Source organism: Empidonax traillii, unplaced genomic scaffold (genome assembly GCF_003031625.1).
Source record: "Empidonax traillii isolate 1590-97213 ecotype Southwest subspecies unplaced genomic scaffold, ASM303162v1 scaffold135:size1941959, whole genome shotgun sequence".
NCBI lineage: Eukaryota > Metazoa > Chordata > Aves > Passeriformes > Tyrannidae > Empidonax > Empidonax traillii.
The window spans coordinates 1917271-1932339 of record NW_020955328.1 but is presented as its reverse complement, the minus strand read 5'-3'; the positions used below and the strand labels follow the sequence as shown (position 1 = coordinate 1932339).

The 15069-nt window shown below is 48.2% G+C and overlaps 2 protein-coding genes across 4 annotated transcripts in view; one reads left to right on the top strand and one right to left on the bottom strand.

Annotated features, from left to right (window-relative positions):
• Nucleotides 1-10994, bottom strand: part of MYO19 (myosin XIX) — a 17199-nt gene extending 6205 nt beyond the window's left edge. Inside the window, exons 1-18 of one of the 2 annotated variants that reach the window (XM_027883879.1) lie at nt 10952-10994; nt 9686-9775; nt 8891-9035; nt 8061-8209; nt 7714-7827; nt 6870-7002; nt 6596-6665; nt 6308-6410; nt 6000-6096; nt 5483-5559; nt 5055-5145; nt 3906-4077; nt 3576-3649; nt 3362-3483; nt 2052-2165; nt 1561-1737; nt 619-765; nt 48-155 (exon numbers count right to left, since the gene is read on the bottom strand). In XM_027883879.1, coding sequence (XP_027739680.1) covers nt 48-155; nt 619-765; nt 1561-1737; nt 2052-2165; nt 3362-3483; nt 3576-3649; nt 3906-4077; nt 5055-5145; nt 5483-5559; nt 6000-6096; nt 6308-6410; nt 6596-6665; nt 6870-7002; nt 7714-7827; nt 8061-8209; nt 8891-9035; nt 9686-9697 — 1905 coding nt within the window. In that variant the 5' untranslated portion in view covers nt 9698-9775; nt 10952-10994. Of the gene's footprint in view, nt 1-47; nt 156-618; nt 766-1560; nt 1738-2051; nt 2166-3361; nt 3484-3575; nt 3650-3905; nt 4078-5054; nt 5146-5482; nt 5560-5999; nt 6097-6307; nt 6411-6595; nt 6666-6869; nt 7003-7713; nt 7828-8060; nt 8210-8890; nt 9036-9685; nt 9776-10551; nt 10595-10951 lie in introns of those variants that run through there. The other variant, XM_027883878.1, reaches the window with a different exon arrangement.
• Nucleotides 5484-13340, top strand: PIGW (phosphatidylinositol glycan anchor biosynthesis class W). Of its 2 annotated transcripts, XM_027883886.1 has the most exons (3): nt 5484-6114; nt 10081-10222; nt 11789-13340. In XM_027883886.1, the coding sequence occupies exon 3, from the start codon at nt 11803-11805 to the stop codon at nt 13321-13323; it is 1521 nt and encodes a 506-aa protein (XP_027739687.1). In that variant the 5' UTR covers nt 5484-6114; nt 10081-10222; nt 11789-11802; the 3' UTR covers nt 13324-13340. The 2 variants fall into 2 exon arrangements, with proteins under 2 accessions (XP_027739687.1, XP_027739688.1); XM_027883887.1 differs by lacking the exons at nt 5484-6114; nt 10081-10222 and adding an exon at nt 11164-11179.
• The last annotated feature ends 1729 nt before the right edge of the window (nt 13341-15069 follow it).

Genomic DNA, 15069 nt, shown 5'->3' with positions numbered 1-15069 from the left:
GTGTCTCCAGGAGGCTTCTCAGGGAGCAAAGGCTTTGGCAAAGTTACCTCCTCTCTTTTAAAAGTCATTGCCTTGCAGTCAGCGTTGGGCTTGATGCAGCGGATGTAGTGGGGCGTGGTCCTGTCCAGAATCTGCATGAGGTGTTCCAGGGAGCTCTGCACAAAACAAGCAGGGGATGGATCAGGGACAACTCCTCCACAGGGAGCTCAGCTCATCAGGGGTCTTCTACCAAACCCAGGGAGCTGATTTTTGCAAGGATGGCTTTACAGAGTCAGAGCAATTCTACAGGGACAACTTCAGCAAAAAAATCCACTCTGTGGGTGCTTTTATCAAACTGCTGATGGTAAGTTCAGAAAGTTTCCAAAATTATAGCAGGGCCATCTGTTGACGTGAACCCCTCAAGAGGAGCAGGTAAGAAGCAGCCTCAAAAAGGCAGGTGCCCAACTGTTAAAGGTAAAATCAGAGGGAGTTAAGACCCAGACAATATCAGGAGTCTGAAGCTGTTTCTGTTTTACAGCTGTTTCATTTTTACATCATTTACTGATCTTCATCCAGCTCCTGTTTTCTCATCTAGTCGCGAAGGCAGCAGGAGAAAGCAGGAAGCTGAATAGGATGTACCTTGAACTTGGACACCACTGTAACAACAGGTGCTCTGTTCTGGGTTTTGATGTTATTCTGGTTGTTTTCTGTCACAGGAAATAATTTTTGAAGCAAGGAGTCCTTAGAGTTCTGCAAAACATGGAGCAGCTCTGGTGGAACAGCATCCTGCAAACACAGACACTGTGTGTTAGAGATTGGACTTGGGCAGAAGCTGCCACCTCTGCAAATGGCTAAAAACGCCACAAAAATAGAGGGAACAGTCTTGCTGATGCCAACTTTGATTTAACCACAGCTGCAGTTCCAAATCTGACCATGTCCATTCATTCACAGTCAGATCTGGGAACAGAAAACAATGTTTGCCTGAATATTTAGCAGACCCTGTCAAATGTGTGACTGCTCCCAACACTGTTCTTGCTACACAGCTCGAGTGAGCCAGAACTGGTTTAAAAGGACAGTCTGCAGCAAACATTAGAAAGTCTGTTAGAAACATTCCTTTTAATTAAGAGATGGTGTTTTATTGTATCACCTATTTTACTTATTCCCTGATGGCACAACGAGGCCAAAATTTGAATACTTCCAGAATTTCCGGGAAAGTCCATGCTCTTGTTTCTCATAAACTTACCTGATTTTTTTTTAGGGGAAATGAAGCACTCTATTCATGGTTATAAAAAGGCCCTGATGCCATTAACAGTTCTGCATCTCCCGAGAATGGGAGAGGCCATGATTTGGTGATGGTCCACTTAATCCTCAGCTGAAAGGTCTAACAAAAGCAACTGTTTGTGCCAGTGATGGACTGAAAACCAGACCAAGAACATCACCCAGCTTTCCATGGCCTGAAGGATTTCTCTGGAGCAAGGTATGCACACCCAGCACACACCCCTGACCGGGCTGGTGAGCAGTGCTTTGACTGAAACCCCTTCTGGTCTGTAAGATTTACCAGCTCTTTCTGAAAACACCTACCTTGTTTTTCTCCACCATAGCTGCCAGCTGGTAGCAGACTTTGCCAGCATAATGTGAAATGATGAAGTTGGGCTTCTTACTAAACCTGTCTCTGCTCAAACACTGGTTCCCAGACAGGCCTTTCTCGATCCGAGTCTGGAGCAGGTGGGTGTTGGAGGGTCTGTTCAGGCGACACTCCTGCAAATGAGACAGGCTGGCAGCATCTCCTCTGCCACAAAGAACTGACTCTAAAGCTAAACCACTTCAATTTAAAGTCACAGCCATTTTGCTGTTACAACCCTGAAGGGTTGGGGGGTTGAATCAGAACATCCCAGATCGGAGGCAAAAGGATACTCAGAATATGAGGGAGCAGTGTGGTGATTATTCCGAAAGCAGAGCTCTGCAGGAATTGTATAGCTGGCAAGTTTTCTGCTAATGGACTGTTCATGTTGTGGTGTGGGACAAAGGCAGGAAACTAGGCCAAGAAAATGCAGGGTTTAGATCACACTCACCTCGTTCAGCAAGGAAAAAATGCTGAGAGGATTTCCCTCTATGAGGTCAAGGCAGTTCTGGTTATCCTGGTAGTTTATGAATGACCACTGCAGGCCTTCAGCTGCATATTCTTCCTGAGGGAAGAGGGAAAGGATTATCCTGCAGCAGAGGGCACCAGAGCCTAGAACTGTGTGTCTTGTGCAGTTGATGCAGTTAATGTTTAATGAGTTAATCCCAGCTCAGCTGCTCACCCAAAGCTCAGCTCGAGTTTAAGAGCATGTTGAGAAAAAAAAAAAACACCACAAATGAGGATATTCTTGCCCAGGTAGCTTTGGAGTATGGATCAGAGCCCGCTGGGACAATTTGTTTGAGTACTTGGGAACCTCACAGATCTATCAGAGTGAGCTGCAAGGCTGGTTTAGAGAGTAAACAGAGGCTACAGTCACACAAAGCCTGTCCTGGCTGTGCTGAGATTTGCCCTGAAGGGCAAGGAACGTGCAGAGCTCCTTCCTTAGACTGGGACACAGCCCCAACCCAACCTTTGTGTGCCAGCCTTTACCAACTGGGCTCCTTTTAAAGCCTGATCCAAGAGGAAGTACAGAGAGATATTAGTTGGAATAATCTGTACAATATTTATGCTGAATTACAGGACAGACTGTCAGGAGTGTTTAACAAGCTCAAGCTCTGGGCAGTTATTTTAAAAGTCTCCTGCCAAAAGCTTGCTCAGCGCAGCCACTAATGGCATTTAAGTGGTTTGGGCCCCAGCCAGAGGCAGAGAGGTAAGAGGGCAGGCAGTGGCTGGGAGGGGAGCAGTAAACAGAGGTCATGGAGCAGTTTCAAGGCAAGTAATTGTGTGCTTGAACTTGGTTTCCATCTTCACTGACCATTAACCCCTGGCACAGTGACGAGGAGGGCAGGCAGGGAAAAAGGCCTGGGAATGTCAAAGCACAAACTGTAGTCAGAGAAATACTTATCTCCTGAACAAATTGACAAAGCCACGCTGGGAGGCAGGAGGTGCCAGCGTGCTGGTGCCATAAAGAAAACAATTTCCCAGACTGCAGTTAATGGCAAAGAGCAGTGTGGTAATGGAGCTGCACTGGGGAACAGGGAACAGATTTGCAGTCCCCAAGACAGAAAGCTGTGACATTCCACCAACTGCCCCACACTCTCCTCTTTACAAAGCCACTCTCACCTCCCACTGCTCTCTGTGGCACTGCTGGCTGACTGAAGGTTGCATTCTGACTAGAGGCACAGAAATAACAGTTGAAGTGACAAAAGATGCTGGTTTAAAACTAGATTTTTTTTTTTTTTCCTCTTAGTGGGGTCTCACCTGCTGTGCCTTCAGGTAGTGTGCTACAAAGTGCTGCTGCAGTTTCTCGTTGGCATAATTAATACAGAGCTGCTCCAAGTTGTTTTCAGGGAAGGCTTCAAAGCCATAAACATCCAGCAGGCCTAGAAGGAACGTGGGAAGAACAGTGAGCTTTAGTCTAGGGGTAGCTTGAAGGTCTTTAGGTTAAACCAGGTGGACTGTGGAATATCCATACCTATGAAGCTGGTCCACACCGATGGGTCTGCATAGATGCTTTCATTGATGACCAGAACGAGCCATTCAAACAATCTGCAAGGACAGTGGGATTAGCTGGAAGCTGCCTGCAGGGCACTGTTCCGTTCCTGCTCGGGGTCACTTGGAGGGAACAGAAAGCTGTGCCATGAAGCAGCAGCACTGCAGGATTCTCTGGCAGGTGCAGCAGAATGAAGGTGTGCTGGGAGGGGAAGGGTTACATTTATAGAATCCAAGCAGAAGGTCAGGGGAAGGGAATCCCTCTGGGCTCCCTCTTCCCTCCCAGAAGCCCCGTGGACTGGCAGGTCCGCACCTGGCGTAGATGACTTTGGCCAGGCAATCCCTCCTGGTCTCACACTCAGCCCGGGAGCAGGGCTTCTTGAACACCTGCTGTTGTTTCCCAGCAGTTATTGTCCGAATTCTTAGTGATTCCAGCAGTTCCTCCGCGGGGATCTTCAGCAGATCTCCAGTGGTCTTCACAAACCCTTGTTCAGGAGAACAAACAGCGCCAGGTCAGCTGCATGCAGGTCCTTTAAGCTATGGAAGGTCTCTAATGTAGGAAAATGACACTTCCATGAGCTCACCAACTTCAGTGTGGATTTTGGATCTTTTCACCCAAACTTGGCAGCAAGTTTTGCAAGACCAGACTCTTAATTTGGATGTAGAGTTCCCCTAGAATTTCAGGTACTCTGTTTAAAATGAACCAATACCAAGACATTCTGAAGTTTGTCACACTGAAGTTGGCATTTGATAGAGTCTCTCTAGTCTTTGTTACTTGTTCACCTTTTTTGAGCAGAGACCTTGAAATCCAGGCAGACAAATCAGTCATGGCCAGAAAAAAAAACAGGGAAAAAACCAGAACATGTAGAACAATGAGTATTTGCTAACAAAGCATTTAAGATCCTGCTAAGCTGAGCTGTATGAAAAACGATTTAATATTGAATAGTGTGATTTCAGAGCTTGTGAAATCATAGGAGGAAACTTCACTGTTTGGGACAGCTCTGGTTCTGAAGGAAAACCAGACCCACGAGCCTCCTAAAGACATGCAGAACCACCTACATTTATGCTGCAATTTGACAAGATTATCTGTTACTCAGCTTAAGGCTTTACCATGAAAACTTCAAAGCTTTGATGTTAAAAGCCCTGCTCTCCACTCTGGGTCACATTTCTGCAAGTGTTGTGATGTCATGGCTAAGATTACAATCAAGAGTCACAGTTCTGCCAATAATCCTGCTGGAGTGACTGACTGGTGCTGAAGTTGCCCTGACCTGTCACAGAGGGATATTGTCTCTCAGAGCAGGGGAGCAGTAGAGTTTTGTTTACTCACAAAAACAAGCTTAAATTTTGGGTTGCTCATGACCTTGATAATCTGTATCAGCAGAAGGGTGCAGTAATCCTTTCCATCAGGCATCTGCACTGAGATAACAGGACTCCCTGGAGCATGGCGTGGTTGTTGCCTCACCTTTGGTTTTGTCTTCTAGTTCACAAGGCTGAGATTCATCCACTGGGTTAGAGAACTGGACATTCCCAAGGTGGAGGAGGCCTGATAATACCTGAAACAGAATAACTGAGGTTTTTAAAGCAGCTCCCCTCCAAGGCAGTGTCCTCTGAGCCTTCCTTTAGCCCCAGCAACAGGACAAGTGACAACATTTCTGCACAGCAAGAAGCGAGCAGACTCCAAGCTGCTGCGTGAATCCCCAGAGCTGCAGTTCCTGGAGGAAAACTGCAGTTCACAGGTGGAGGCTTTGAGCTGGGATCTAAGATTTGGCTGTGCAACCTGATGTGCTGCTGCAGGAGCACCAACCAGCCCGTGCTGTGCAGCAATCCCACACCAGGAGGACAATCCAGACACCCTGAGCAGCCTCGGGGTGTCCCCCCTTTGTACCTGACCTTGAAAAGCTCGCTCTGCGCGGAGCGGTCGATGCCCAGGTGACACATGGCAGCTCTGGTCACCTCCAAGCTGTCCTCTGCAAAGCCAAACAGGGGCTGGTTAAAAACAAAGCCATGCACACAAACAGGGGCAAGCAGGACACTGCACAGCTGGAACTGCCACAGGACACCGAGGGAGCCAGATGATGCAGTTTGGGTAAATCCCACAGTACAGGCTGGAGAACCCGGTCCCTGGCTCAGCGCTGCCTCTGTGGCTCTCCAGTGAGGCAGCAGGTGCTGAAGCACATCCAAAAAAACAAGACAGTTTCAAAACACGGCCCCAGAGATGCAAATTCGCCAGCCAGAAACAGCTGCTTTAGGCCAGGTTGAGTTTTAAGACTTAATAGTGCAAATAGAAACTTCAATAGAATCCCCTGATGCAGGTGGCCCTGGGGCAGGGGACTGAACAGGACATATTTTTGCCTGCCTTCCTGTGAAGTTCCAGCTGTTATTAATGGGCAGTGCAACTCATCTTTACCATCCAAATTTCTTTCAGAATTTGGCAGCCAGCGGTACTCAGCCCCTTCTGGAAGGTTCCACTCCAGCCTCTCCTCTGCAGTAGCACCTTTGGTGATCTGGAGGCAGAAAACAAGGTAAGGATTGAATTGTGCCTTTGGTATTTACAGCTCACGGACAAGGAAGAGTAACATACTGGGAGGGTGGTTTCATTTGGAAGCCTGGCAGACGGGGAAACTGTTAATTATTAAAAGTTGCAACTGTGCTAAATCTGGTGATTTCATCCCCCTGTTTGTCAGAAATATGCAGCAAAATTAACTGAAGGCAAACCTGATAAAAAATATGAAAGTTTCTTTCATTGGGGGCCTGATAGGCAACTCTGGTCTTCTCCAAAAGGAAGGTCTGAATGGAAGCACTGCTCAGATGGTGGAATCTAGAGGGGGAGAAAGAGCAAAGATTTCAGCAAAACCCCTTCCAGAATCCCAACAGGTGCCGTGTTTTGTGACACCAACTGACTGTGAATGCTTTGCAGTTCACCTTCAGTTTTGTGCAAGCCTAATTTCCTATTTCATCCAGGTTTAAAGGAAGCAGACAATGGGTTCACAGAGTGGCTGTTACCTGTCTAGCTGCAGCTGGATGTACTTCCCGAAGCGGCTGCTGTTGTTGTTCCGCAGGGTGCAGGCATTGCCTGGGGAATTGCCAGGGACACACAGAATCAGAGTGGTTCCACTCTCCCATGTAGGACATACACATACTAAGGGTGATTTGGTCCTGTATTTTGAGAGTTTATTTTTAAGGAGAGGACCGAGACGTAGCTTAGATTGGCGTACTAACCAAGAAAATTCCCACAGTGGCCATTACTGCTTTTTGCTTTAAAAAAAGCCTCATTTACCAAATGCTTCCATGACAGGGTTGGAGTCCAGCACTCTCCTCTCTATCCTTTCCACGGTTTCACTGCCTTTTAGGCAGACAGCTGAAGCAGCAACAGAGGCATAGAACTTCATAAGGCAGCGAGAGGTCCAGGTCTGCAAGAGAGAGGCTGCACAATAGGGCCCTGTTTGTGCCACGTTATCAGCTGTGTCAGTGAGTGAGCAGTGCTGGCTGCTGGAAACACAGCGTGCAGCTGCTGGGGAGGCTAAAGAGAGTAACTGTGTCAGGCTGGCAGCTCTGCCTCAGTGCAAACTCTGTGCCACAGGCACACACCGCAAGGCTGCTGGAGTGGGAGTGCTTTGCTGAATGGCAGCTTCATTGAGATGTCACCATCTGGAAGCTCAGCTAGAATTGCCAGCGTCTTAAGATGAAGGGAATATAAATGGATTTTGAGTCATTAACACCCAGCAAACCATTTTGTTCTCAGGCCTTAAAAATACCCTCACAATGCTGTCCTGAGCAGGGAAGGGCCATCACAGGAGGGCCCAGGACAGGCTCTGAACTCTCTGCTCCCTCTAAGTCTCTACACAGGGTTTGCCGAGACCCACACGAGCTCCCAGACAAACTCAGGTGCAGTTGCTGTTGAATGATTCAAACCCAGCCCTCCCAGAAATGACAGATGTCACCTGAAGAGCAGCTATATTGAGCAGAGTGTGTTTAACTGCAGCAATCACTTAATGCTTCACACAGATTTCAGGAGAGTCACACTGGAGCAGACTGGCTACGTGCTCCATCAGAGGGGGTTTTAATTCATCTCTGCTCCTTCACTGCAATACTCTGCACTACAAAAAGAGAGATTTTCTTACCTTGCCAGCACCACTTTCTCCACTCACAATGATGGACTGGTTCACGGGCTCCACCTGGTTTTGGACGTTTCTGTAGGTTTGCTCAGCCACTGCAAAGATGTGAGGCTTTAAATCCTGGCAGTGAAAGAGAATATTCAGATTTAAGAGAACAGCAATTACACAGTTCAACAGCAATGGATAGTAAAGGTCATCTCCCATTTACCTCCAAACAGCACTGCTCTTTTCACAGAACTAATATTTCACTAGAAATGGGTTTCAGCTTTCAGGAGTGTTTTGCTCATATAGAGTTTGAGGAGCTTGCCATCTGGGTTCTGCAGGGGGACAGGTATTTCAAACACAAGCATTACCTGAGGACGAAGTGCAACGTGGTACTCTCTCATCAGCTCAGGGGAGTAGAGGCAGGAGAAAGGCTGGAAGGGGTTTAAAGCCACGAGGCTGCAGCCAGCATTGGTGTAGAACAAGTTGACTCTGTACCTTGCTTGAAGGCATTTCAGAACTGGAAAACACACCTTCTGTTAGCACCTTCTGCAAAGTGTATTTGATTCATCCTGAGCCTGTCTGGAACAAACACCTTCAGGTATGTTACCTATTGGGTTTAACAGAGAATGAGGTGACCAAGACTTAGACATGGGTCTAATGCACTTAACAATGTCTTCAAGAGTTGCCCTTATTTGTAAAAATCTTAAGGGATCTGCTATTCCCTTCAATAAATCCTCTGCTTTTATGGGGTTTCACACAGTCCTAGAGGGCAAATCTGTTCCCTTGCAGAAGAAACAGGCAAGGACTCCCCATCTCAGCTTCTTCTAACAGCATCATCTTTAAAAGCTGAGGGAGGACTTTACTTTTTAGGACCACTTTCATGGCTATATTTGGAATCTAAGTTAGAGCTCGTTCTCTGATGTGTTCAGGTAACACCAAACTGCAATGCCAAGGTCCTGCAGGAGTCCTTCAGTCGTGTCAACTCACACCTTGCTGCCTGAACCAACGACACCCATGTGAGCTCTGCCTGCAGAGCGTGCTAAGTGTAACTTTCCAAGGCCCAGAACAGGCTTTAAGAGGCTTTGAATCTTTAACTACTGTGTTCATGGCAGTATTGATGCAATGAGAGCAGGAACTACCCCAGATCAGTAGCCAGGGAAAGTGATTCCTCAGGAAATCCTCCCCTGGCTGCTCCTACCTGTCGCAGTTGTCACTGGATTAACTTTTGTGAGGTCATCAAAAAGGTGCAGTTTCTCTTCGTCGCTGAGGAAGGCTCTCACTTCTTCTTCAAATGATTCACTGAGGTCATTCTGGATGAGAGGATCTCCTTTTTGGCCATTTTCCTGGAGGGGGTGTCAGATCAGCACCAGTCAAAGGCTGAATCCAGCTGGACTTTCACCTCATCCACTATTCCAGCTCTTCTACTGCTCCCACGTCCGACTGTGGACCAACACAACCGCACTTTTCCCAGCAGGAACTTTCATTTTCAGAGCACAGGGTGCACACACCACAGCCAGGAGACAGAAATGGTGGTGCTGGAAGAGCTGGCCTGCTTTAAGCTGAAGACCTGTCCCCTCTGAATCACTGTTCAAATCTTTGCCTCTGGGCTCCCATGCCCTTGACAATATTGGCTGGAAGGACACATTTATTGTACAAACATCATGGAAAACTAAAAGAGAAATTCCAGGTCCTGTTTGTCATTTCCAGGGAAAGGAGAGGTTAGATAAGAAAATGAAGAAGGGAATAAATACCCTTAAGGATGTGCTTGGTACCTGCATTAGCAGCTGCCCTGCTAAAGCCAAGGGCACAGCAAAGATCCTGCCTGCTGTTGGTAGCACAGCTCAAACCCACAGTAAACAGTCCAGTCAGTTCATGAAGTAGGGGTGAATATTTATTAGCAGTTACCTAATCCTGACTGCATGGAAATAAGCCAAGAATTCTTTCCTGGCAGCAAAATTTAATTAGCACACACAATTCCTGGTTTTCTCTTTACCTGCTTTGGCATCTTGTCCAGGCCTGTGGATGGGAACGCTGGAGAGGAGCCTGACTTTGGGGTACTTCATTCAAATCACACTGCAGGATGCTGAGGTAAGATAAAATAAAAAGGCATTTAGAACCAAATAACTCTGGACATGTTGTTCTCCAGGGGCAAAGCCCGAAGGCTTCAGACAGAATTACTGATCCCAGTGGGACCAAGCAACATTTGGAAGCCTACCCAGACTATCAGCGACGGTCACATGTTCTGCTGCCCCTGCAAATAAAGCTGATTTGGAGAGAATAATGAATCTTTCCTGACACCAGGAATAAAATGCTTTGTTTCTCTTGAATTACTAATTCTGGGAGAGAAATTGCAACTTTTTCTTGAATTCTTCCAGTTTGGACAAATAGGAAAGATCTGTGGTCTGACGGCATCGGAGCAGCCAGTGCTTTTGGGAAGGCTGTGACTCAGAGAAGTTTGTACTGCAGCAGAAACCAGATAGGCTGCTGTCCCCTTCCTGCTTCCTCTGGAAAACTGTGGAGCCAGCCCAAGGTGAGTCAAGCCCTTCGGATTTCTGTGGTAAACACAGAGATTCCAGTCACAGAGCCAGGAAGAATTCTGTCCTTCCAGCAGCCGAAACTGCCATTACTTCCACTCCATTTCTAATTCTAATTCTAATTTTAATTCTCTTCCAATTCTATTATAGTCTACTTTAATTATATTATATTCCAATTCTACTACATATTCTATTTTAATTCTATTCTAATATATAATATTCTGTTCTAATTATATTTATCTATTCTATCATATTCTATTCTATCATATTCTATGCTATTCTATTCTATTCCCTATTCCTATTCCATTCCCTATTCCGTTCTCACCTGGCATGAAAACGCTCCTTAGCGCCAGGTTCGATCCCCGAGCAGCCGCTCGGGATCCCCATTCCCCAACCCCGCCGGTGCATCCCGGTTTCCCGCGGGCCGCGGCGGCCTTTGTGGCGGTGCGGGATGCCGGGGGCGGGGGGGGGGGGATCCCTGCGGGATGCCGGGGGATCCCTGCGGGTGAGGGAGCCCCAGGGGCGCTGCCGCCGGGCCCGCGGTGCCCCCGGGCAGGAGCGGAGCCGGGCTGGGAGCGGGCGGGCCGCGGGCAGAGCAGCGATCCCGGGGCGGCGGGAGGCGCGGGATGGGATGGGATGGGATGGGATGGCAGGGATGGGATGGGATGGGATGGGATGGGACAGAACGGGAGCGCTGGGGCGGACCGGGCCGGTGCGGGACTTACCGCGGGCGGCGGGGCCGGAGCGGGGCAGCGGCGGGGCCGGAGCGGAGGGGGCGGAGGCTCGGGCGGGCCCCGGGCGGGGTCTCGGCGGCTGCGGAAGCGGCTCCGCTGGCGAAAGTGCGGGCGGCGAGCGGGGCCGGGTTTTACCTGCGGGATGGGTGTCCCTGCGATGCGGGACACACGCACGGCCCGGCCCGGCCCGGCCCCCACCCCGGGCTGCCCCCGCTCCCGGTAAGATCCCGCTCCTCCCGCGGGGGGGGGAAACAAAACCCGCTGGCTCTGAGCTGGTAATTAGCGCTGTGAACGTTCCACGGGTGTTCTCCCGGAGGAGCCGGGCTGGGCTGGGCTGGGGCCGCCTCGAAGAGGTGCCCGTGGGGGATCTCAGCCGCCGGGTTTGCTGCTGACCTGGCAGCACCGAGTCCCTTAAGGGTCCTTTTTTAGGTAACTGCTTCATTTACGCTATAGAGAATATGGCAAAGTGTGTTCTGCAGGGCGGGACATGCAGTAAGATTATTCACAATGGGAATAGTCGGTGGAGTATTTGGTATTTAGAGATCTTAAGCACAAATGTACAAAGAATCTTGCTGGAGCACAGCAGGGTGGATAATGCTGGAGCTTGCCCAAGTCTTCCATGTTTCCTGTGCCTCTGCTCAGCTTCCCAGGCCAGTGCTGGTGTTTCCAGCTCCGGGGCTGCTGCTCTGTGTTCTTTAAATTGAAAACTAACTCAATAACCTCTGAAATCAATGGTGCTTTAATGAACCGGTACATAAGATTCCTTTTTAAGGAGTTCTGACCCCCCTGTTCTACAAAACTAACGCAAGTTCCCGTTTGTGTTTTCAGAGGAAGAAAGAAGGATGTCCCAAAAACAGCTGAAAGAAGCCTTTATCAGCAACCTGAACGGGACCAGTTTGCTGGAAATTTCCATGGGCTTGTCCCTGGCTCCGCTGTGCCTGCTCTGCAGAGGGCTCCTCCTGATCCTGTACCACCTGCACTGTGGAAAACCTATAAGTTCGAGGAAATCCAGCCTGCTGCTGGACTTCCTGGTGCTGGTATCCCCTCTGCTGTTCTCCTGCACCGTCTTGTCTCCAGTCCTCTTCCTCATGCCAGTTATCCTCGCCGCCTTCTGCGCCGGAATATTTTCCAAAATATGCAGCCAAAGAAAACGGGAGACCAGGGTGCCCTTTGGGCAGGTTGTAAAGGAGTTCCAGCAGACACGCTTGGACCCCGAGTACATCCCAGCAATAACCGTGTTCCGTGTCTATGTCAATGTGCTGACGTCCATCAGCATTTTAGCCGTGGATTTCCCGCAGTACCCCAGGCGATACGCCAAAGCCGAGACCTACGGCACGGGAGTTATGGATCTGGGGGTGGGAGCTTTCATCTTCGGCAACGCTCTCGTTTGTCCCGAGGTTCGACAGAAGTCCCTTGAGACACAGCCCAAGTTTTCCAACCTGGCCAGGCAGTTCTTTTCCGTTTGGCCCTTGGTTTCCCTGGGCGTTGGGCGGCTGCTGAGCGTTAAATCCATAGAGTACCACGAGCACACGTCGGAGTACGGAGTGCACTGGAATTTCTTCTTTACCTTGGCGTTCGTGAGACTCGCAGCATCTCTGCTTTTAGCCCTGTTTCCTAAAAATAAGTCTTGGGTCGTGGCTCTAACTCTGGCTGCACTTTATCAGCTCGTTCTCAACACTACCTCTCTCAAGACGTTTCTCCTGCGTGGGAGCAGCGGCGGGGACAGCAGGGTTGGGTTTCTGGATGCCAACAGGGAAGGGCTGCTCTCCCTCGTCGGGTATCTGGCCATTTACCTGGCGAGTGTGCAGGTGGGGCTGTGGCTGCTGAAGTGCAGGGGCTCAGTGAGGGGCTGGCTTGGGGCCCTGCGGGTTCTGGCCCTGGCGGTTGTGGTGCTGTTCGTGTCCCTGCACGTGTCCCAGGCGCACACGGACCCCGTGTCCCGCCGGATGGCCAACCTCTCCTACTGCCTCTGGGTCATTGCCCACTGCCTGATGTTATTTATCTTCTTTGTGGCCACCGATCTCACCCTGGTGTTCGCAAAGCTGCTGGTGAAGGGCTCCAGCGTGCCCTGCAGCTGGAGCGTTGCGAGGCCCCCTAATTCCAACAAAAAGCTGGGAACGGAGGCCGCGCCGGTGGGGAGGGAAGAGGAGCTTCCACACCTTTGCCTGATTAGTGCTATTAACAAAAACCAGCTGCTGTTTTTCTTGCTGGCAAACGTCATGACTGGTGCTGTGAACATCCTGGTGGACACAATCCACAGCAAGGCTGCCTTTGCACTCTGCATATTGCACTTGTACATGTTTGTGAACTGTTTGATTGTGTCTGTGCTGCACGCCAAAAACATAGTATTAAAGTTTTGGTGATTCCACTCTGAGTGGACTAGTTGAGGGATGGTATTTAATGGAAAAATCAGTATTTTTCCTGGATGTATTGCAATAATTTATCATTTAGTATAGATTTTTATTCTTTATAATTGATTGTTTTTTGATGGTCCTTGTCAGCAGATTATACAGTCAGTGCTGTTACCTGTTGGAAGTTGTTGCACATTTTCCTGAAAACTTAGTTTTTGAGATTGCTGAATATTTCTGTTGCTCCTAAGAGTAAATTGTATTTACAGCTAGTGAACTGTGCTCGTACCCAAGGGCTGGTGGAATTAGATAACAATGTATGGAGGAGAAGCCAGATGAAAAGTAAGAAAATGAGTAATTATATATAGAGAGAGGCTTAGCTGTGTCAAGATTTACCTAGTTAAGACCCTTGCATAAATAATAGATAAGAATAATTCTTTATACAAAATGTATTGAATAAGTGGATACTTAAAAATGTTTTTGGCCCCAGTCCTGCAAGGATTTATGCATATGCTTGACTTTGATGGTAGTAATTGTATGTGGAATGTTAATCACACACCGAAATCTAAATTAGTCTTTGAATTAAGGCTAAATTTTATTTCCATCCTCACTGATGAATACAAATGAAGACCCTGGATAAAGTGTGATGCTCTGAAGGATAAACTCTACTGCAGATGAATTCATAAAGCAGTTGTTGGAGGTTGTGGTGCAGATAATAAGAGCAGCACAGCTTTTTATAAGAAAATATAAAGATCCCAAACTCATTCACCCCCAACCTCCAGGACCAGCACGTTGTGACAGCTCATCTTTAGGAACTCTGTAAAATAGAGACTTCAGCTTTGAAAGTGCTCAAGGCCCACCTGCTTGTCTGTAAAATGACTTGAAAGAGCAGCTCATTGAACACTGTGTTTGGACAGCAGAGGTGTCTTCAAAGGGGAATATTTGGTATTCATTTTTATTAGCAAACAAACAGGGTGCAGATGGAAAGACGGTGATGCAGTGGCGGGGCCTTGACAAGAGATGTGCTCAGTTTGTCTCTCTCACTCTTCCTGCAAGGCCAGAGCAGAACATCCTCTTTGTTCCCTTTCTTAACTGTGACAGTTCTTCCTGATCTCATAAAGATGCTGAGGAGAGAAATATATTTAAAGATTGTGAGGAATTCAATAATGGGATATAAATACTTTAGAATACAGACGGTAGGTGATGATAGATGGCTGATGTCAGTCCAGTTACAGCAGTGCACATGGGCCATATTTCATATTTCTCCTGTCTATCAAATGTGATGAATCATTAAACCTCTGGAGATTAAACCTCTAAATCAGACTCCTTAAGGCAGCCATGCTGTGGAAGATTCCTAAACTTAAGAGGTTCTCTTAGCCCCTGGCCAGCAGAAAGGTGAAGCCTGAGGATTACAGGCTGTGGCCATGCCGAGTTCCTGCGTGTTTGCTTCCAAGTGAAAGCCAAGTAGTGTTCAGAATTAAAGAAATCCAGCCTGGTTTATCCTGGGGACAAATGCAGTAATTGGCAGCAATGTCTTAGAAACAGTCGTGTGTTTACAGCAGTTTTCTGGTAACTGGTGGATGTATTTATTTTAAAACACTCTCTGGCCTTGCCTAGGGAAGAAAGGCCTCCCCTGGTGAACCGAATGGCACAACTCCTTTATGCAAAACTACTCATGGATATTAATTTTTTGGAACATTTCAAGCCCAAGCCCAGCGCTGAGTTCTGCCTGTGAGCACAAGTCTGGTGGTGATTCAGAAC

Excerpts from the sequence above, each read along its gene's own strand:
- PIGW (XM_027883886.1), top strand. The coding sequence starts at position 11,803 with ATGTCCCAAAAACAGCTGAAAGAAGCCTTTATCAGCAACCTGAACGGG.